Here is a 23,428-nt window from a genome sequence, read left to right on the forward strand (position 1 = left end):
TATATGCTATTGAAGGTTCCAGGTTTCCTTAAAGTGCATTTTGCTGCTGATTTTAATTTGGCTCTTGCTGATTTCTCCAACACATGTCTTTTGGTATTCTAATAATCTCCTGACACCAATTGATCGTTCCTTTTTTGCTTGCTGTTCTAGCAAAAAAAAATAAAAAATTATGCAGATTTTTACATGTAGGAGAGGAATGTTAGAATTGGCCTGGGGCTCCCGTGGTCAATTTATTACAATTATCTGTGTGATCTTAATTGTGCCTTAAAAGTCCTGGCTACTTGTCATGGCTAGTAAAAGTAAACTACAAATGTAGCAGTGTCAATTAAAAAAGGCACATTTCTGTCCAGCTGTCTCCTGCCATCAGTCCTATGGCAATGAGGCGGATCAGGGCACATGTCATGCGTGGGAAATGCCTGTCCTCGAAATGTTTAAAAGCTCTTATTCCCTATATGACACCCATGTGCATTGGATGACAGGAAGCAGGAAAGATTCTCATCAGAATCATAGTCCAGAAATATACATATTTCTGAAAGAATGCCATCCCTGCAGTCCCCACAGGTCATTCCTCTCTATAGGGACCTCCGTAGAGAATAGGAAGTCTATACATATTAATAAAGATACGAGGGAAAGTGAAGAAGACAGCTGTGTGTGACAGGGAGGTTTATAGGGACCAATGTGAGCGCAAACAAAACATTATTCATTGTGCTGAAAGCTATCAGCATCGACCTTAGTGACACAACAGACTGAAGTGCTGACTTTGTACTGCACTTCAGTGTTCATTATACTGGGTAGTAGGATTCCCTCCCACCATGTGAGTGGGGAGGTGCAGGCTGCTGCTATGAAGAATGCTCTGTACACACAGCGCAGTTCTGTCATACCATGGTCACCTGTGAGAAGTGGAGGGGAGATGAGAGTACACACAGATCCCACTGCCTGAGATGTGTGCTGCTAGAGAAGGGAGACTACCAGTGAAAGGTGCTGCACTCAGACACAGAGATCTGGGCAATAGAAAAACTTCAGGATGTTGCTGCTTCCCTTGTAGCTCCTAACGCAAGGAAATGTACCTACTCTGCAGCCAAATAGGACAAACAAAACACAGCAACTTGGCAAGTCAAATGACGAAGATCTGAGATCTGCAGAAGGGTTGGATTGTCTACATGCAAGAAATATTTCTGCTAAATGTGTTGCAGGAGTTGGATGTACTAGGATTCAGGAGGTCTGGAGTCTGCCTGGTCTGTGAGTAGAACCTATAATGGTATATAGAACTGCTGAAGGTGTTTTACATTGATTGACCTCCCCTGATTATCACAATGGGTCAACTGGACAGAACGATGGCATAAAGTTAGCTGGCAAGCTCACCTGACTTTACCATGTGACCAAGATGGAGTTTACAACTTTAGCTTCTATTGTCTTCTATAATGATTCCGGGAACAGTAGCCAACAAGAGCTGAAGGTCTGGCCTTATGCAGCATGGGAGTTTGCCCTCATTATGATCGCTGTAGGGGCCATAATCGTGTCCACCGTTGTAGGCAACATCTTGGTGGTTTTAGCCATATTTACCAGCCGGGCTTTGCGGGCTCCGCAGAACTTGTTCCTGGTGTCCCTGGCTTCAGCAGACATTCTTGTGGGAGCTTTAATTATTCCATTTTCACTAGCCAAGGAGGTCATGGGCTATTGGCACTTTGGAAATATATGGTGCAGCATGTACCTGGCTTTAGACATTTTATTCTGCACCTCATCCATAGTTCACTTGTGTGCCATCAGTATTGATCGGTACTGGTCTGTTACCAAAGCAGTCAGTTACAACCTACGGCGGACACCTAGGAGGATCAAGAGCATGATTGCAATCATTTGGGTGGTATCTGCCATCATTTCTTTCCCACCACTTCTTAAAATGAACTCTCTTAAAGAGAACAAGTGTGACCTGAACGATGACACCTGGTATGTTTTGTTTTCATGTACTGTATCCTTCTTTCTTCCATGCATCATTATGATATTCCTGTACTGCCGTATATACCGAGTGGCAAAACATCGAGCATCTACAGTGTCTAATCTCAGGAATGGGCTTCATGACGAAGTCCCACCAAATGCATGCTACCATCAGGACTGCTGCAGACATCCTAACTCCGATGCCCACCATGATAATGATGAAATGGACTTAGAGGAGAGCACTTCATCAATTCACAAATTCTCAGAGCCAGCTTCCCATAAGATAGGCGATGGGACCAGTAATGCCAAAACAAAAAGGCTTTCGTGGACTGTGAACCGGGGACAAAAAAGAGACCGTTCAGTCTCTATCTCTCAGACACGGTTGACACAACTAAGAGAGAAGAGGCTGACGTTTGTATTAGCGGTGGTGATTGGTGGGTTTGTGATCTGCTGGTTCCCATTCTTTTTCACCTACAGCCTGGAGTCTGTGTGTCGAGGCAGATGTGGCATTTCTGATGCACTTTTTAACTTTTTCTTCTGGATTGGATATTGTAACAGCAGCCTAAATCCTGTCATATACACTGTCTTTAACCGGGATTTCCGGAAAGCATTCCGCAAATTGCTCATGCTTACTTCAAAAAAGGACCATGTGAACAACAAAAATATGTGACATATACAGTATAGGACCTTTTTGCAGGCGTAAAAACTTTATATTTTTTTTTGCAAGTTCCAGAAAATGTTTTATATCTTGTCTAGCACACCTTTATGGACCACACGCCATCATTGAAGACATTAGTCCTCTACATTTGTTACCATACATTGCCTGAGTTGGGCTTGTCTGTTCTTATGGAGCTCATTGGGCTTCAGGATATTCAGTATCATTGTCCTCTTCACAAATAAATGCCTACATTTCACAAAACATATTTTCCAGCTCAACATGTGTGGTTTATCAATACAATATGTGAACGTTTATCTGGAGGTTAGTAATTTATGCTTATGACGTGTGTGTTACCCTCTTTGTTCATTTAAACTAGTTTATATATTCGTTTTTCCTTCCTTGCTTTTTCTAGATGCTTTATATAACCGATAAAATGTTTCAGCTACAAAACAACAAAACAGAATCTAGCTCTTGTGGTTGAATGCAGAAAAAAGTATGTATAGCCTGAATGCAGAAAAAAGTATGTATAGCCTGAATGCAGAAAAAAGTATGTATAGCCTGAATACAGAAAAAATTATGTATAGCTAGAATGCAGAAAAAAGTATGTATAGGCAAAATATTAATTTTTAGCTATGGACAGAGAAGATAGGGGTTAAACACCTCTGAATTTATTATTGAATGCTTGTGACCTGCTAGGGAGATTTCCTTTAAGTTCCTGTCTTGGAGACACAGCAGGAAGTAAGCAATCTAGTGCTGGGAATTTAATTATGCTTGTCATACTCTTTTACACAGCATGGATGGACAAATCTTCCCCAGTGGCTATTTTATTTTGACAGCCAGCTCTGCTGTCAGCTTTGAGGGAATTTGGTCAGTTCATCAGGAATTGGCAGTATATGGCCAGCTTAATACAGTTGTCCCCAATGACACATTTTTCCCACCTCTTGTTCTGGTGACAACTCTATACATTAGGAATTGCCATTATTTGCTATCTTGGTGACAGTGGTCACTGAGACAGAATAGAAAGGGTGGCTATCTCTCGTGGGGACACAGACAGCAATAAAATACCTGACCGTGGTTCTTAAACTTCCTCATTCCATCCAAAACTAAAAAAAATGCCTTTGCATACACTTTACCAGTATAACAGTACAGAAAAAAAACCTTGTTGAGTAGTAAGAAAAATACAGTATAGTTTTAGTTACCATCTCTAAACTTTTGAAATACTATATCCTAATAATGGTTTGCAGCACATTCCTGCTTGTTGTACTAGGGCTCATGTACACTGCAGCTAAACTCACGTTTAGGAGCTGTTCAGCGTTTTTTTCAGCAGCCCCTGAACTCTCCCTAATGATTTCCTATGTGTCCATGTACACTATGTCATTTACAGGCAGTTGAGTTTACAGTCGTTTTTTTGTAACGCAGAAAACTTGCGTTCAGCAGTAGATTTTGTCAGCGTTATTAAGCGTTTATGTTTGAATTTTTTTTTCAAATCTTCCATTTCCAGATGCTGTCCAGAGCCTTTTTTCATCATGAAAAATGCATGCAAAGTGTTTTCTCGGTACTCAAAGGGACCTGGTGCACCATACTTTGAGGTTTTCCATGAAAAAAATTATATTAGACACTGCTGCAATAATTTCTGCACAGAAATGAGCTGGAACACATCCAAACACCACAAAAAAAAGACAGCTAATCTCAAAAATACTGTTCTCTCTGCTTGTGCTCTCTGTATTTCTCTCAAAATGTCTGAAATAGGTAATTTTTTACTGTTTTTCAGTGCATTCAGGGTATTTTGGAAGGTCTCCTGAGGTTATCTTTAAAAAACACTTCTAAACGCAAACGCTCATACATGTGCATAAACGCACATAAATGCGGTATGCAAACAGGGCTAAACAGACGGTTTTTAACCTACGTTTTCCAGCAGTCAGTTTCCATCGTTCAGAAGTGTCCTGTGTACATAGGGCCTAAGCCCATTATTCTAATGCCGCATACACCCTGTTCCAAATTATTATGCAAATTATATTTTTTTCATTTCCCTAAATAATTGATGTAAATAACAGTCAGCATAATTCTCACGTTATCAACTATTAAGAGTACAATTCACATTTTATTGAACAAACCTCCTAATGATAACAAGATTTTTGTTAAACATAAAAAACTTACAATGCACTGTTCCAAATTATTACGCACAGTATGTTTCAAAACACTTTGTAGGTTCTAAAGAACTGAAAATTGTCATTTGTTGTGTTTGCAGCATATTTACTGAAATCAAAAGCTATTTCAATCAAACTTTTAACAACATTTTAACAGGTCACGTTACATTTTAACATAGGACCCCTTATTTGATAGCAGCTTCACAAGTCTTGCATCCATTGAACTTGTGAGTTTTTGGACAGTTTCTGCTTGAATTTGTCAGAATAGCCTCCCAGGGCTGCTGTTTGGATGTAAACTGCCTCCCCCCCTTATAGATCTTTTGCTTGAGGATGCTCCAAAGGTTCTCAATAGGATTGAGGTCAGGGGAGGATGGAGGCCACACCATGACTTCCTCTCCTTTTATCCCCATAACAGCCATTGATGCAGAGGTATTCTTTGCAGCATGAGATGGTGCATTGTCATGCATGAAGATGATTTTATTACGGAAAGCATAGTTCTTCCTTCTGTACCAGGGAAGAAAGTGGTCAGTCATAAACTCCACATACTTTGCAGAGGTCAGCGTTACACCTTCGGGGCCCCTAAAGGGGCCGACCAGCTCTGTTTCCATGATTCCGGCCCAAAACATGACTCCACCACCGCCTTGCTGACATCACAGCCTTGTTGGAACAGGGTGGCCGTCCACCAACCATCCACTACTCCATCCATCTGGACCATCCAGGGTTGCACGGCACTCATCAGTGAACAGGACTGTTTGAAAATTAGTCTTCATGTATTTTTCTGCCCAATGCAGCCGTTTCTGCTTGTGAGCATTGGTTATTGGTGGCCAAATAGAAGGTTTATGGACAGTTGCAAGACTCTGGAGGACTCTACACCTTGATGTCCGTGGGACTCCAGAGGCACCAGCAGCTTCAAATATCTGTTTGCTGCTATGTAATGGTATTTTAGCCGCTGCTATCTTGATCCGATGCATGGATCTGGCAGAAATATTCCTCAATGTGCCTTTATCTCCACGAACCCGTCTGTGCTCTGAATCAGCAACAAATCTCTTAATAGTGCGATGATCACGCTTAAGTTTTCGTGACATATCTAATGTTTTCATACCTCGTCCAAGGCATTGAACTATTTCACTCTTTTCAGCAGCAGAGAGATCCTTTTTCTTCCCCATATTGCTTGAAAATGGTGCTCTACTTAATAATGTGGAACACCCTCCTTTAGTAGTTTTTCCTTAAATTGGGCTCGCCAGCCAATCTAATTATCACAGGTGTCCGAGATTGTTTTCAGTGATCAAAAGAGCCCTGACACACAATGCCATCCATGAGTTAAACTGAAAAACAAAATATTTAATCTTTGTGACACTTAAATAGAATTTGCATAATAATGTGGAACACAGTGTATGTGCGATATTCCGGTTTATCCAAGAAATCAGGGGCAATGTGTAATAACCCACAGCAACCAATGATGTTCCATTAAGTCAAAAGAGGATTGCAGATTGTTTGCTATGGGTAATAGCCTAGTGTTCATGAAAGGGGAAGGCTGCATACACACAATAGCGTTTTGAGAATGTTTGCAAAATCATGCAATTTTCCATGTGTACATAAAACAGGAAAAATCACGTGCGGCGCTTGCAGTGCCATTTATTGTTAATAGCAGCCCAAACACAGCAAGCAGATGTGAGGTTTCTTGCTTGATAATGCAAACTCATGAAACATGACACTCAGAAAAGTGCATGAGCTCTTCTGGCGCATGTAGGGCAGTCCATTGAAAAGAAAGAGATGTCCTCTGTTCATAGCTCAAAAATGCACCAAAATCATGTGTGCACCTGACGTAACACTTCACAGGCCTAACTGTACCTTTACCCTTGGTTCACACTTATGTGGATTTCAGTGACTTTTCCAGTATGCACAATTGCACTACAGTCTCTTTAACCCCTTCACGCCGGCGCCTTCCAGCCCTTTAAGAGTTTCAGAAGCTGGGAGGTGGAGCGGGGTTTAGAGTCATGTGACCGTCGTGTTGGGAAAGGTCCCGATCAAAAGAGGAGATCGGGACCTTTCCGTGAGTACTGGACATGTGTGCCGGGAGCGCACAGGGTGCGCGCTCTCAGCACATATGTTCTTTATTAGTGGAAAGCAAATGTATGGCCGCTCGGCATCTAGGCCCAGACGCCGGGAGGCCGCACATTCGCGTTCAGCCGGCGAGAAGAAGTTAATATGATTTCCTATGGATCTAGTTCACATCTGTGTATTTTGAGCCGGTGTGGATTTTTGAAAGGGTCAGGGACTTTTTTCCCCCACGGAAGATTACGTTTTGTGTGTCATAGACTTCAATGGAACCGCATTAAAAAATAAAAAAGCATGCAAAACACATGTTCATGCTTTTTAGGTGCGTTTCCTGAATGACAACAGACACCTCCCCCTAGCAACATTAACCGCTTCCCCGCCACCCTGTAGCAGAAATACAGGGGTGCGCAAAATCACGTATATATACCTGATTTTGTATTTACAGGTAGGGGGCGTGTGCGAGATCCGCGCACGACCTACCTGCGCCACCATTCGCGGCCATGGCTGTCAATCACCAGGTCCTGGCCGATGATTACCTACTGGCGTCCGGTGACTACTGAGGATCTCTGATGGGCAGGAGGGTTGCTTTGTTTACTACTTTGATCTCCTCCTTGTCAGCTCAGAAACACTGCTCAGCACAGCCATCCAGAGCAGTGTGCTTACAGTGCCGCACCAACACAACCTCCCAGCACACAGTTGACCCTTTTATCACCCCTCATGTTAACCCCTTCCTGCCCAATGCCATTAGTATAGTGTCAGTGCTTTTTTTTAGCACTGATCACTGTATTGGTGTCACTGGGGATGTCAGTGACACCAAGTTAGTTCCCCCCCAGTGTCAGAATGCCCGTCGCAGTCCCGCAGTCCCGCTATAGGTTGCATATCGCCGCCATTACTAGTTTAAAAGAAAAAAAATTCCAGTATCTATACCGCCATTTGTAAACACTATAATTTTCATGTCAACCAATTAATTTACACGTATTGGGATTTTTTTTAGCAAAGACATGTAGCAGAATACATTTTGGCCTAAATTTACTGGATATGTTTTATAGCAACAAGTCAAAAATATTGTTTTCTTCTTAAAATTGTCAGCCTTATTTTTTTATAGCGCAAAAATTAAAAAACGCACAGGCGATCAAATACCACCAAAAGAAAGCTCAATTTGTGGGAAAAAAAAAAGAAATGTAAATTTCATTTGGGTGCAGTGTTGCATGATCGTGAAATTGCCAGTTAAAGTAACGCAGCGCCGTAATGCAAAAATGGCCTAGTCAGGAAGGGGGGTAAATCCTCTGGAGGGCAAGTGGTTAAACACATCCCAAAAAATGCAAAACACGTAAAAAAGGCATTAAGTCTAGGTTCACACCTATGCAATTTCCGTTGCGTTTTGCAGAAACGCATAGCAGTTCATTTAACATGATTTCCTTTGGGACAGGTTCACATCTTAGCATTTTCACCCAGTGCGTTTTTGGAAAGGGTCAGGGACTTTTTTAAACGCAAAATGTTGCGTTTTTGGTCCTATAGAATTCAATGGAGACGCTGCAGAAAAACATGTAGTGTGTTTTTGATATGTTTTTTCCACATTTTATATGCGTTTTGCGATTTAATCTGCTCAGGAACAAGTTGAAAAAAACCACAAAGCATGGCAAAAACATGTGCAAAATTGCAAGAAGCACTGCAGAAATGGATCAAACACAAACTGCATAAATGTGACCCTAACCTAAACACGTGTCAAAAATGAGTGTGAAAAAAATGCAAAATGCATCAGCAAAAATGCATCTAGCGCAACCTGCATAAGTATGAACCTTGCCTTAAAACTCAATAGTTATCTATCCTGCCCTATTAAATTATTATTATTATTATTATTATTATTATTATACAGTATTTATAAAGCGCCAATAGTTCGCTCAGCGCTGTACATTACAAAGGGGGACAGAACATGTGACAGAACAATACCAATACAATGTGATACACGAGGGGTTCGAGGGCCCTGCTCTTTCGAGCTTACAATCTAGGAGGGAGGGGATGGTGGCACAGGAGGAGATAGCTGTGGGGGATGGAGTTGTAGGAAGAGTGGAGGAGGTCGGCAAGTTAGCAGGGGGTGGGGTAGGATTCCCTGAAGAGATGGGTTTTCAGGGTGCGCCTAAAGGAGAGGAGAGTAGGTGATAATCTAATGGATTGGGGCAGGGAGTTCCAGAGGATGGGTGACACCCTGGAGAAGTCCTGGAGGCGGGCATGGGAGGAGGAGACCAGGGAACTAGAGAGAAGGAGGTCTTGTGAGGAGCGGAGTGTGCGTGCTGGGCGGTACTTGGATATTAGGTCAGTGATGTAGTTCGGGGCAGTATGGTGGACAGCTTTGTACGTCAGCGTTAGGATTTTGAATTTGATCCGTTGCGCAATCGGAAGCCAGTGGAGGGATTGGCAGAGGGGGGTGGCGGAGACAGAGCGGTTGGAAAGGTGAATGAGTCTGGCAGCCGTATTCAGGATCGACTGAAGCGGGGATAGCCAGCGGCGAGGCAGGCCAGTGAGGAGGGAGTTGCAGTAGTCGAGTCGTGATATGATGAGGGAGTGGATGAGCTGTTTAGTGGTTTCTAGGGTTAGGAACATGCGTATTTTGGCGATGTTGCGGAGGTGGAGTCTGCACGAGTTTGTTAAAGATTGGACTTGGGGCTGGAAGGATAGGTTGGAGTCCAGAATGACACCCAGTACTCTGGCCTGCAGGGCGGGTTTGATGGTAGCGTTGTTGGATGTGACGGAGAAATCAATGGGGGTGTCCGGGCTGGGGGGAAGACAAGAAACTCGGTTTTGGAGAGGTTCAATTTAAGGAAGTGGAGCGACATCCAGTCTGATATGTCGCTCAGTAGGTGTGTGATTCGGGCTGAAACCAAGGGGGTGAGGTGGGGGGTTGAGAGATAGATTTGTGTGTCGTCGGCATAGAGGTGGTAGTTGAAGCCGTGAGAGTGTATGAGTTGGCCAAGGGAGGAGGTATAGATGGAGAAGAGAAAGGGCCCAAGGACAGAGCCTTGAGGGACCCCAACAGAGAGGGGGAGTAAGGGGGAGGTGGTAGCATTATAGGTAACGCTGAAGGAGCGTTGTGACAGGTAGGATGAGAGCCAGGAGAGAGCAGAATCTCTGAGGCCGAGGGAGTGTAGTTTTTTGAGGAGGAGGGGGTGGTCGACTGTGTCGAAGGCCGCAGAGAGGTCAAGGAGTAGGAGCACTGAATAGTGGCCATTAGCTTTGGCGGTTAGCAGGTCGTTGGAGAGTTTGAGTAAGGCAGTTTCGGTGGAGTGTAGGGGACGGAAGCCAGACTGTAGGGGATCGAGGAGGTTGTTGTCGTTGAGGTGAGAGCATAGGCGGGTGTAGACTAGGCGCTCGAGGAGTTTAGATGTAAATGGGAGCAGGGAGATGGGTCTGAGGTTGTTCGGGTCATTGGGGTCCAGGGAGGGCTTTTTAAGTATGGGGGTGATGTGTGCATGTTTCAGAGGGGAGGGGAAAGTGCCTGAGGAGAGGGAGAGATTGAAGATGTGGGTGAGGGAGCATAGGATGGAGGAGGAGGAAGGTCGTAGGAGTTGTGAGGGGATAGGGTCGAGGGGGCAGGTGGTGAGGTGGGCATCAGAGAGGATCTTGGAGACTTCCTCGATGGTAGTAAGGTCAAAGGTGCGGAGTGTGGGGGGAGCTTCAGTATGAGGAATGTAGAGTGGGGTGGAAGAGGAGGTCAGAGCAGTGGTGGGGCCGTGGGAGAGGGGTGATGAGGGGGTAGCTGAGTGAGGGTTAAGGGGCTTGGAGAGAGTTTGAGCAGCGACGAAGTCCCTGCGGGTTATGTCGAGGGGGAGGGGGGATAAGGGGGTAGCTGTGTGAGAGGGGACGGTTTGAGAGGGTGTGTGAGTTGCGGCATATAACCACAAATATCAGATGCAGGTGACGCTTAGGGCTCATTCACACTTGGGCGTTTGGCAAGCGTTGGTCCGGCGTTTGCGGAGCGTTTTTTAACGCTCGGCAAACGCTCGACAAACGCCGCATGCGCGGTTTAGCGGCGGTTGCTAGGCATTTGCCGAGCGTTAAAAACTCCCCACAAATGCCTATAATGCAGTTTGAATGGTGTTACCTCTCCGCAAACGCCCCGCAGCCGCGTCGCAACCGCACCACAAATGCCAGGCGTTTGCGGAGCGGCACCATAGACTAGAATAGGAGGCTTCAACGCCTCCTGACTCGACCAGAGGCGTCCGTTTTGCCGCGACGCAAACGCTCCCGTTAGAACAACACCATGTGCTGTAATGTGCAGAATTGCCAAAGGCGTTTGGGAAGCGGTAAAAACGCTTGCCAAACGCCTCTCTGCCGCCTGCACACAACGCTAGTGTGAACGCAGCCTTAGGGCCAATCAGTGTTTACACTACACAGGGAAAAATTTGCTAAAAATGGTGCACACAGAATCTGGTGTAGCTGTGCATAGTAACCAATCAGCTTCCAGGTTTTATTGTCAAAGCTTACGACTGGCCATACATTCTACAATTTTCTGTTCAATTTCCTTTAAATTCACTTTCAACTATGTAGTGCAAGGGCTTACCTCATTGGATACAATTGAAAGTGTTGTTTAGGTTTGACCTCATATTAAATGGTTTTTGGTCAATCTAAAGCAAAATTCTCAAGAAAATTGTATAATGTATGACCAACCTAAGGCCAGCCATACACTATACAATTTTCTGTCCAATTTCTGCCCTATTTCCTTTAGAATTACCTTCAACTATGTAGTGCAAGGACCTGCCTAATTGGATACAACTGAAAGTGTTGTTTAGGTTTGTTCTCCTATTATATGGTTTTTGGTAAATCTAAAGCAAAATTCTCAAGAAAATTGTATAATGTATGGCCAGCTATAGTGAACAAGCTGACATTAGAAGCTGGTTGGTTACTATGCACAGCTGCACAAGATTCTGTTTGCACCAGTTTTAGTAGATATCCCCCATAGTGTTCCAGCAGGACTGCAACAAGCTGTGGATATGCTAACCTGACTGTAGAGAAATATGCATGATGCCATCATTTTCTCGGGTTGGGTGTGCCCTTGTCACATAGCTGACAGGACATTGTGCAATGTAAGAAAAAAGTGTGAACCTGAGGTCTGTAGTGATGTTTTAACCATTTTATAAGGAGAGAGTGGGTGTAAGGGTTATTTAATAAATGTACTGTTATGTAAACCTAAATGCTACTTAATTTAACCACTTTAGCCCCCTTCCAATTCTGACATTCCTCTCCTACATGTAAAAATAGGCATTTTTTTGCTAGATCCTTACTTAGAACCCCCAAACATTATATATATATTTTTAAGCAGAAGCCCTACAGAATAAAATGGTGGGTGTTGCAATGGTATTTTCACACCGGTTTCTCAAATGTAATTTTTTTTTGGGAAAAAATAAATGCACTTTAATGAATTCTAATGCGCAAAAACACAATATAATACCCAACTGTTTAGTAAAATATAAAAGATGATGTTACACCAAGTAAATAGATACCTAAACGCTTTAAAATTGTGCATGCTTGTGGAACGGCAACAAACTGTGGGACATTAAATTATCCATAGGCAACGCTTTAAAAGCCTTTACATGTTACCAGTTAAATAGGAGGTCTGGGGAATTATTGCTCTCGCTATAATGTTCATGGTGATACCTCACATGTGTGGTGCACAACGTACTTATGCATTCGCCTTTGCGCGTGAGCATGGGGAATTGGGCTCTTACATTTTTCTTTTTTTATTATTATTATTATTATTATTACATTTTTTTATTTTTACATGGTCTCTATTTTTTTAATCACTTTTATGGTTATTACAAACATCACTTGTGATAAATGGAACAGTGAAAGGTCCTCTTTATGGAAAGATCTGGGGTCTATTAGACCCCAGATCTCTCCTCTTTTAGACCACAGATCTCTCCTCTGCTCTTCAAAGCATCATATCAAGCCCAGATTAGTTTAATGAGCCAGTAATGGCTTCTTCACATCCTGGCAAGATCAGAAGTGGCAAAATACTTGTTGCTTTCGATTTCTTAGACCATAGAGATGTTCAGGGATGTTCCAGTCCTTGGACATCTCTATTGTCAGCTGTCGGAACCGCCAGTTTCAATTCTGGGCTAGGAGCGTCTGGGAAGGTGGCAGAAGGTGGTGGCGGGGGGGGGGGGAGGTGGGCTGTAAAGAAAAAAAAAGCATTCAGGAGGTGCAGTATCATCCTTATGAATGCCTATACTCCTTTGCCACTTTGTGGAAAGTCATTCACTGTGGATTGATTTTCACAGACCACATGAAACCTAGGCCTAAATAAACCTCTGATTACATTATCGTTATTAAACTATCTGACCCCCAGAGATATGTCAGGTGCAGCTGCAGAAAGCTGGGGATGGGGGTCCAGTCTTTTAAGCTCACTTCCATCCAGGTATTAGAGATTCCCAAATTCTCAGGAATACATCTAAAGATACATACTGTACATGTCAAGTCAAAGCTTCTAACCTGCATACATTTATCAGGTCCAAGAAGTATTGAAGCCAAAGAATCAGCATGACAGGTATAGCATAAGAATTGTATGAAAACTGCTATCAGCAATGGTAGCCACCATACCCACTCAATAGACATTTTCTTTAAACAGACTCTGTCGCTGGGTTATAAAAAATGTTATAAAGCAGATTTGGCATATTTTTTTTTTTTCGCTTCAGGCACTGGCTCCTCCTGCCCATTCTACGTTTCACATGCTGCCAGCAGGGAGCCTTCCCCAACATCAGAATACACTAATCAGTGCTGACGGCTATAGCCGGCAGCACTGATCAAACAGTAATAACCCAACAGGCTGGTAGACAAAAAATCGATTTGGTAGACTGACTTCTGTACAACCAGCCTGCCCTTACATGGATCAAAATTTAGCCAGTCCCTGTTGAACTGGCTGAATTTCAATCCATGTATGGCCACTCTAAGAATCATACTGCAATAAATCTCCCACTTCCCCCAGTAATACTTACAGCCATTGGACAGAGTATTTGTTGGACTGGTTATTGAGAAAACGGAAATATTTTGAATTAATGAGTAAAATAAAGTACATCAGCTGCTGCATATTCAGCATTTTTGTTGTGTAGAGCTTATACAGAGGTATACTGTATATTGACATGGTACGGGCTGTTTCAATGGTGATGTAAGTGGGTTCCGGAAATTGATCTCACTAGCGCACCCCTGCCATCACCCCCTCAAAAAAAGAAATACTGTAGCTTCTGACTTTCAATATTTGGGGCACTTACCTGTCCAGGCATCCAGCATTGTCCTCACCCTGAGCCAATTCTTCAATTGGCTGTCGGGTGCTGGCGCCGCCATCTTAAGTGAGACCGGCAGTGAAGCCTTGCGGCTTCACAGCGTACATCCTACTGTTCATGCACAGAGCGTTCTGTGCTTTGTGAATGGTCACAGTCCTCTGGGACCTGTTGAGTTTCCCAGAGGGCTGCGGGGGGCAAATTTAGAACAGCGTGCCCCACACCTACGTTCAGAGAAAAGCATATTGACATAATTTATGCATATGGGTGCAGAAACGCACGTGTAGGTGTGTAATTTCAGCCAAATGGCTAGAAGAAATTATTGTTCTAGCCACCAGAATGAATGTACATGCATACACGCACCAGATCGAGCATTTTGTTCGATGGATTTTTCTGCCAGCTCCTGGCAGAAAGAGAAAATGTAAATGGCCATATTTTAATATACCCATGTGTATGCAACCTTAGAACCCTTTAAATTTGTGCAGTGCATTTATGCACATACGTTAAGTCTTGAGATGTTATGCATTGCATTAAGAATACTCTCACTCTGTTGAAAAAATGTTAATGTCTGTTAAAACCGCATATTCATTTCTGGTGTGTTTTCTGGGTGCCTGACTACCAGCACACACCTGTGAAACATGAACATGTGACTCAAAAAATGCTCCAAAACCACAACCATGAGGCGTTTTATGCTTTTTTACACTTTTTTAATGTGCTTTCCATTCATTTTAATGGGGGGCTGCAGCGCAGTGGTGTGAAATGTCCGTTAGGATTTACAGTGAAATATTTTTCTTGCATTTTTAGCAACATAAAAATGCAGCAAAAATGCATCAGTGTGAAAGTAGCCTAAGGCATCCCATTGAAATCAATAGGTTTTTGATGCATTAAAAATCAGACATTTCAGTATTTTTGTTGCAGCAGTACATTGAGGTGCTATTCAAAGTGAAAGGCACCACAAAATGTCAATACATGTAAACATTACCTAACATATATTTTTAAGGGTTCCAATAATGCATACTATAATGTGGAACTTTAGGAAAAAATAAAAAACTGGTGATCAGGGAGCAGGGGCGGACTGACAACTCATGGGGCCCCCGGGCAATAGGGGATCATGGGGCCCCTGTGTCCTTGCCCTATGAAAAAGGTACCAGGGGCATCTCATGGGGCCCCCTACTGACCCCGGGCCCTCTGGGAGTGCCCGAGTTTCCAAATGGTCAGTCCTCCCTGTCAGGGAGGCTTTTAAATGTAGAAGAGACATATTGGGGTTTATATACTAAAGCTGAAGAGTGCAAAATCAGGTTCACTTCTGCATAGGAACCAATCAGCTTCCAGGTTTCATTGCCAAAGCTTAATTGAACAAGCTGAAGTTAGAATCCTATTGGTTTCTACAGAAAAGAGCCTGATTTTGCACTCTCCACCCCGCTATCTCTCTTCTGCATTAAAATTTCTGACCTGCCTATCCACAATGTACAGTGAACTGTGCACACACATTTCGATGGACAATTTCAACAATGCTAAGATGAATGAAATCCTGCGCATCTGCACCCGGTTGAAGATATCAGTGGCTGGCAGGGCGCTACGGGCCACCACGACACTGGGCAGAAGGTAAGTATAGTTCAACTTTTACATGTGCATTCCCGCAACACATATATATGTAAAAAACTTACAAGTACATTTTAAATTTGTTGCTCTATTTCATATGTAACTTTATGCAGTGATATAAATAAAAATAGACCCAGTCTATCAGGACAATATAGTCACCTGTTGAATTGGCACCATCCACAGGCAGCTTAACTCTTCAGTAATACACAGAATTTGAATCCAGTGCATTTTTATTTTAGATAAGTGCAGTACAGAGGATGTTTTTCCAGTCTTCTGACGAGAAAAAGACAGTATCTTCCTATACCTAGTCATGGTGATTCTGATTAAAAGAACATGAGAGAAAACATGAAGTGCCTGGCTAGGATTATACAAACAAGCACTGGACAAGAGAGGAGAAACAAAAGGATATACCAAATACAGAAGTAAACAAGATGGTTTAGAGCCACAACAATAACTAACATCAGCATATACTTTATCATAACACAATATGGATCACTGCAATCAACAGAACATAGATAATAGGTGGGATAGAACATGTTTTCTACCTTGTGAATTTTAGAGGAACTCTAAAGTGATCAGATATAACATTATGACCACCCACCTAATATTGAGTAGGCCCCCCTTTTGCCCCCCAAATAGCCCTATAAGGTATGGGCTTCAAAGCAACATCCGGATGAATGGCAAGACTCAAGGTTTCCCAGCAGAACATTGCCCAAAGCATCACACTGCCTCTGCCAACATGCCTCCTTCCCATTCTGCATCTTGGTACCATCTCTTCCCTGGGTAAGCAACACTCGCACACACCTGGCCATCCAATGATATAAAAAAACATGATTGATCAGACCAGGCCACCTTCTTCCATTGCTCCGTGGTCCAGTTCATTGTCCATTGTAGGCTCTTGTGGCTGTGGTCATCGTGGGCACCCTGACTGGTCTAAAGCTACACAGCCCCATACACAACAAACCACAATGGTCTGTGTTCTAACACTTTTTTGTTGGAAGCAGCATTAACTTTTTTAGCAATGTGAGCTACAGTAACTCTTCTATTGGATCAGACCACACAAGCCAGCTTTTGCTACCCAAGTGCGTCAGTGAGCCTTGGCTGCCCATGACCTTGTTGCTGGTTCACTGGTTCTCCTTCTTTGGACCACTTTTAGTCAGTCCTGACCACTGTAGACCAGGAACATCCCACAAGAGCTGCAGTTTTGACCCAGTCGAAGCCACTACAGTTTGGCTCTCGTCAAAGTTACTCTATTCCTTACGCTTACCCAAGTTTTTGCTTTCAACACATCAACTTCAAGGACAACATGTTCACTTGCTGCCTAGTATATCACACCCAATTTCTTATGCCATTGATAATCAATGTTATTCACTTTACCTGTCAATGGCCCTAATGTTATGGTGGATTGGTGTATATCCCTATTCAGTATAAAAGCTAGCAATATTTTGGTTTATTATTAGGGACAGCACAGGTGGAGACAGATGATTAAGACAGGCCATAGATGGGTCGAATTTTGAATGAACTTTCATAAGAAAATCAGAAATTTTGTGCGTTTTGTAATCTGATGGTGCCACCATTGATTTCTAAATTTGACCAACCAAGCCTTCAATTTCACCTCATTTTGCTACAGAAAAAAATTTTTGTAACTTCGAATCTTGCTTTTATTCCAGGTCACAACTCATGCTCATTTCTTTTTTAAATTATATTTCTTGCACAATTCTCCCATCATTGATTAGAAATTAGTTAGTTTTTCAAAAAATTTCCAACATGCCAGATCACTCAAATTCGAAGGCCGCATGAAAATAGGCCAATGTGAAATGGTGCGAAACTCGAACAAAAAATCTTAGTTATAATTCCCAAAAGAAAATTATTTTGATATTCGACCCATGTGTGGCCTGCATTAGGTCCCTTTGGAAAAAAAACAGGCAGACCCAATTGGACCCTTCATTCTACTCCATGGAGAGGCGGGTGTAATTTGTTTGTTATTTTTTACTTGCATGTAGGGTTTTCTTTGCATAGTTAAATTTCAGCATACCATGCGGCGCTGCTCTGGGGGTCCCTGCAGCACTTACCTTGTCCTTCGCTCCCGCGATGTGTCCCCTCCAGCGTCCCCGGCCATCTCCTCCGGCTGGTTCCGGCATCCGGCTTCTGTGTTCCGGTCCCTGTGACGTCAGGACGTACGGGCGCCGGAACCGGCGGGAAATTTGAATTTTTTCAAAAATGTCATTTTTGCTGTCATTGCTATTTCAATGCATTTCACATACATTTTGTCCCTACTGCTTTGTCCTGTGCCCTGCCTGCATTTTGAATGCTCTTTCTGCCTGGAAACTTAGAAAAGTCCATGGCGTCCAAAAAGCGTCCCTTTACGTCAAAAGCGGTTTTAGAACAGCGATAGTAAATCAGAACCACATGCAGAATCGAGTGATAATGATTCGTGGGGAAATTCGTCATCAGACACTGAAAACGATTTTGCGACTTTGCTCAGCGATGTGCGAATTTGCCTCTGTATTTCAAATTTCAGTGTTTTTGGTTTGATTATATTATTGAATTAAATGTATTATTATTATATTATTATTTTTTATCATTATTTATTAAATTATAATTTATGATTTCGTGTTTCAAATTTTATCATATCCGGAATGTTTACTAGACTCTTGTTCGTACAGATTTCAGTGAGTTATTCCTAAATATTACAGCCTACAATAAAAAACTACATATTTCCATGCAAAAAAATGGTACCGCTTTCAGCACAAAAAAATCGGAAAGAATCATACCGCCAAGGAGGTTAAAGCATATTTCCATGCAAATTGAACAGTCTATTTGCCATGATAAATCAACTCTTTATTAGACATTTTTAGTGCACTTGGTAAGGCAATAAAGTACATGTGAACATATTGGCTATGATTGTCCCTAAGGAAGGATGCAGGGGAGAATAGCTGCACTACAATTAATTTACAAAAAATGTTATCAATTATAAAAATGACCTTAGCTATGTGGAAGATTACCAGTAAAAGTTGGTGAAATAGAAAACCATTATTTTTTGGACTTTTTACAAGCAGCCCTATAATCTAAAATGACATCTCACATAGATTTAAAGCTTACTTGACACATATGGAGAGCCCTCAGCAATGCCTCTGGAGAAATATCACATTTGTAATTCAGACAATGTATATGTCAAGATCGCTTACTAAAACCACCACCTATTAGATGAAATTCTATAAGATTTACATTAGAGTGAAATGTAGTATAAACAGTTAGGATTTACTTCCCCTCCTCCATCCATCAGCTCCCTGCTCTGACCTGTGCAGCTCTAGGCAGTATTGTTGAAAAGAAAAGTCAGACTCCGATGTGGTATATGTGTGGCCCCCTGGTCCATACAAATGAAAGGAAAGACCATCCACCCAGGCAGATAGTCTTTTTATTAATTTCAGTGGACTGGGGCCGGCTACCTAAGTAGATATAATTTCCATTTTCAATTTCATTTCTGCCTGCCAATTACATTTTTCTCAGCATGGGGGTAAGGGGTAGTTGTTAAAGGAATTTTCTACCTTTGTAGCCATATTAGGATAACACCTAACTTTATATCTTTTTTCTTGTAAACTTCAAAACTCAGGAAGAAAGCTTCTTACACACGATGAAAATATCAGACGAATGACTGTCCACATGAGACAAATTAATGCAGCTCTGTATTCATTATTACATTTAATTACATATCACTCTCACGTATCCCCTAAACAGAGCTCTGACTTGTAGAGAAAGAAGCAGCACAAGCAGTCAAACAGTTGTGCTGCATTGCTCATGTACTAACAAGAGAGATGCTGATGGGAGGAGAGAGCAGAGTGACAGAGATAAGTTTATCAGTCTGCTGCTTCTCCTTTCACTGTGCAGTAACAAGCTGGTGGTAGAACAAGACCTGACTGAAATGTGATTTAAAGTGTTACTAAACCCAGGACCCTGCATTCACCATATCCAGTTTCCTATAGTAAATACAACATGGAAATTCAATTATTTTAGTAAATATAAACTGCTGAATACCTTTTCTCATCAGCAGTATATAGCAGTCATGTTACTGCTATCAGTGTCAAGAGTTTTCATTCTGCTCTGACTGTCCTATGAGGTTGCATAACCCCTGACCCTCTGTCTGGACAGTGCTGATTGGCCCTGTGCTGATCACATGCACCCTCCCAAAGAAAAAAAACTCTCTGTCAATACACACTAAACCAAGGGTCTTCAAACTTTTTAAACAAAGAGCCAGTTTACTGTCTTTCAGGCTTTAGCTTGCCGTACTGTAACCAGTGTGACCAGAAAATTTCCCGGCATTGGTGGGAGTAAACACTGTCCCATCATTGGTTTTAATAAGAGGAATAGTGCCCCATTGTTGGTCTTAGCAGCAGGAAGAGTGCCCCATTGTTGGTTTTAACAAGAAGAATAGTACCCCATCAATGGTGTCAGTGGAAGGAATAGTGCCCCATCATTGGTCTTAGTAGGAGGAATAGTGCCCCATTAATGGTGACAGTGATATGAATGCTGCCTCATGAATGGGGTCAGTTGGAGGAATAATGTCCAAAGGGCTGGATAGAGGCAAGCAAACCCACATTATAGAACAATATATTTGAAATATATTTTAAAAATATGCTTCCCAAATATATTGACATATATTTGAAATACTACAATTTTGGCCATATTCATTATATTTAAAAATATATTAAATATATGTATGTTGAAATGCTTTTTATTACAAAATATATGAAAAATATTTTTAAAAATACATTTTCAAATATACTGTATGTCTTTAAAAATACTAGTCTACATTTTTGGAATGCATTTACAAATATATGTAAAAATATATGTTAAAATGACTTTTTTATATGTTAAAAAAGTCATTTTAAGATCTATTTTTACATATATTTGTAAATGTATTCCAAAAATGTAGATTTGTACTTTTAAAGACATACAGTATTTTTGAAATGTATTTTTAAAAATATTTTTCATATATTTTGTAATAAAAACTCATTTCAACATACAGTATATATATATATATATATATATATATATATATATATATATCTTGAATATGGATTTAGGTGTGAGTGCAGTATGGAGTTATATATTTATTTTTTGTATTTCTCAGTTTGTCTGGAGTTCAGCATTACCATATTTGTGCCGGCAGTATGCGTATATGTGATGGCTGGCCAGTTCAGCTACAATTCTGCACTGTCACACACATATGCATCTATGGGGAATGGCTTTGTGTACTAAGAATACACTCACTGCATGCTATTAGCAGAGTGACTAAGCTGTCATGGACAAAGAAGTCACGTGATTTTAAGTTCCTGATCATTGTTTACAAGCTTCCAATCACGTGACTGTTTTTTTTTTAGCCTGCAATGTGCAAAAAAATAAACACAGAATGAACCCAAAAAGTGCATGTGAAACACACAACACAAACAAAAGTGTGCAGGGTATGTCACTGGCTACTTCCCAAAGAAAAACCCTTCCCTGATCCCCCTGGGTGCAAGCTGAGTACTGAGTACAAGCTTAGGGGCTCTTCTGAAGAGAAAGGGGAGGGAGGAACCTGAGGGCCACAGAATCTACCCCTAGACTTCAGGGTAGTCTCAGAGGCCCACACCCTACTATCCTCATGGAAGATGTGAAGTGTAAAGATACGTGAAGAAAAATAAATAACTGGCCTGGTTTTGGACAAAAGGCCTAGTCTATGAGAAGAAGGGCAAAAAAAAAGCAAGAGGTGTCCTGGCCTACTGCTATTTCAAAGAGTAGGGTACCAAACCCACAGTGCTACTATGGTACCTCCAGGTCATCATTCTCAGGGGGTCCTTGACTCTCTGCCTTCCCAGCCCTCAGATAGACCAGATAGCACCGCTCAAAACAGTAGACACTGAACCACTGGGCACACTAGGGAAGTACTGCCTGTCATGATCGCGGTGTCAGACCCCAGCCCTTCTCACCAAACTCGTGACCGAAGGACTAGCCGATCTAAAACCGCGATGTCATGTACGTAACAATGCCACACCCAGCTGTACCCTGCACAACGATTTTCCAGCTAATTGGACCACAATCGATGTACCGGTAGCCTGAGCGATTGTTACTGGGTCAGGTTAATTACACAATTAACCCTTCACACTGCCACCACCTCCTTTTTGTACAGAGAAATAGGAAACTCGGCAATATCAGCTAAAACACTATAATGGTTGAGATAATCGTCTACATAATACGGTCACCGCAGGCCGATTATGGAGAGGGTTAAACACACACAGTAGCGTCTTTTTAGAGGCAGGAATTCATAAATTGCAATATAGAGCTATAGAAACAGTTCAACACTTTCAGAAGGAAAGATTTATTACTAAAAGATCAAACTGGCGCAATAAAAATATTTACAGAAAAAGATGTAACTAAGATATATATATATGAACATACAGAGACCAACAGCACAGCCAAGAGATATCATAGAGAGGTGAAAGGGTTAAGGTACTTGCCAAAGTCCTGGGTTAGCAGATCCAAGTTTCAGAGCAAAAGGGCACGGGTCTCCCCAGGTGGTATTGATGTTAAAATGGGGGACGTCTTCAACTTAACTCTCTTAGGCCTATTTTGTAGTTCCCCAGCAGGGGGTGTCTCTGAAGTAAAGGACCAATACCCCGTTTAGGGCGCGTAGGTATGGGTGGATGCCTCAACTAGAGCCAAAATCTCCCGTAACTCATATTTTGGCCCATAACTTTCCAGCTGCACAAGTGACATTCCACCTGCGGGTAGATTATTATGCAGACACGTCTGAGGATTGATTAGATATGAATTATGAAATTATACACTGTACGGTTCATGAGATCTACTTTTCTGTTTCCCTATGTATCCGAGACAATGCGAGTGACCTATTAAACTGTTTGTCTTCTCGTGGCCAATCTGACGATTGGTCCGGTTTTTATGTAAGTCTCTCATATTCCAAGATATGAGACATAGGGGAGAAATGGATTTTGAAAAGTGTTTATCTGATTCTGTCACCTATGCTGAGTTAGGTTTATTAGGTTGGAATCTCTTTCAACTCCTGGGAAAGCTTGCCTGATCTCTTATGAGGTGTTACAATTTGCAGGTTCTTTGGACAGAGAGGCCCCGGCTCCCTTGGGGGGCTTTATAGCTCCTATGACTCTCCTGTGACATTACCAACTCACACACATACTGGCCAAATGTCGCTGGGCCTCTCTAAGGAGGGAGGGGGAAGAATTAGGGAGAAATGTATTTGTCAGGATGGTTAATCCCTTTGCCAAGATGGAGGTTGAAGCCAAAATGGTTGAACTGCGTCCATCTCTGGGTATACGCTGTTACACTGCCGACCCCCACCTCACCCAGTAGAGGCTTAGTTCAGGCTCTTCTCCAAAAGGAAAGCCCTCAGGACCTCTATCATATTAGGAAGAGCACTGTACAGCCAGCTGTAGCTGCCAAAAATCCAGTATAGCGGGGGAGCACCCTCCTGGGCACTAATAAGAACAGATACTACAATTGATCCTAGCCAAAAGGCCATAATGTGATATGTGACTGCTGTGATAGCCAGTCACACCCAGCATTCAGAGGGGCGGCAGACGCCGGAGTTTGTCTGAGTGGTTTCATGAGAGCACAACCAGCCTGGTCAGAGAGTGACTATAAACACTGAGTGTTCTCATGACCAATAATGCCTTAAATTCCTTCAGCTATGGTAGAGTGTGGGAGAAAGCCATTTAGAGCTTCTAAAGAAAAACATTTATATAGTGAGC

At 42.2% G+C, this 23,428-nt stretch overlaps 1 protein-coding gene and 1 pseudogene across 1 annotated transcript; one reads left to right on the forward strand and one right to left on the reverse strand.

Moving 5' to 3' along the window:
• The first annotated feature begins 744 nt into the window (after positions 1–744).
• LOC149467833 (alpha-2Db adrenergic receptor-like) lies at positions 745–2,855 on the forward strand. The gene has a single exon (XM_089671125.1). The coding sequence runs from the start codon at positions 1,385–1,387 to the stop codon at positions 2,600–2,602; it is 1,218 nt and encodes a 405-aa protein (XP_089527251.1). The 5' UTR covers positions 745–1,384; the 3' UTR covers positions 2,603–2,855.
• Positions 2,856–23,054: 20,199 nt separating this feature from the next.
• On the reverse strand, positions 23,055–23,207 carry LOC149467834 (U2 spliceosomal RNA; annotated as a pseudogene).
• Positions 23,208–23,428: the final 221 nt, after the last annotated feature.

Source organism: Staurois parvus, unplaced genomic scaffold (genome assembly GCF_062004578.1).
Source record: "Staurois parvus isolate SC_StPar_1 unplaced genomic scaffold, SC_StPar_1.0 ptg000099l, whole genome shotgun sequence".
Taxonomy (NCBI): domain Eukaryota; kingdom Metazoa; phylum Chordata; class Amphibia; order Anura; family Ranidae; genus Staurois; species Staurois parvus.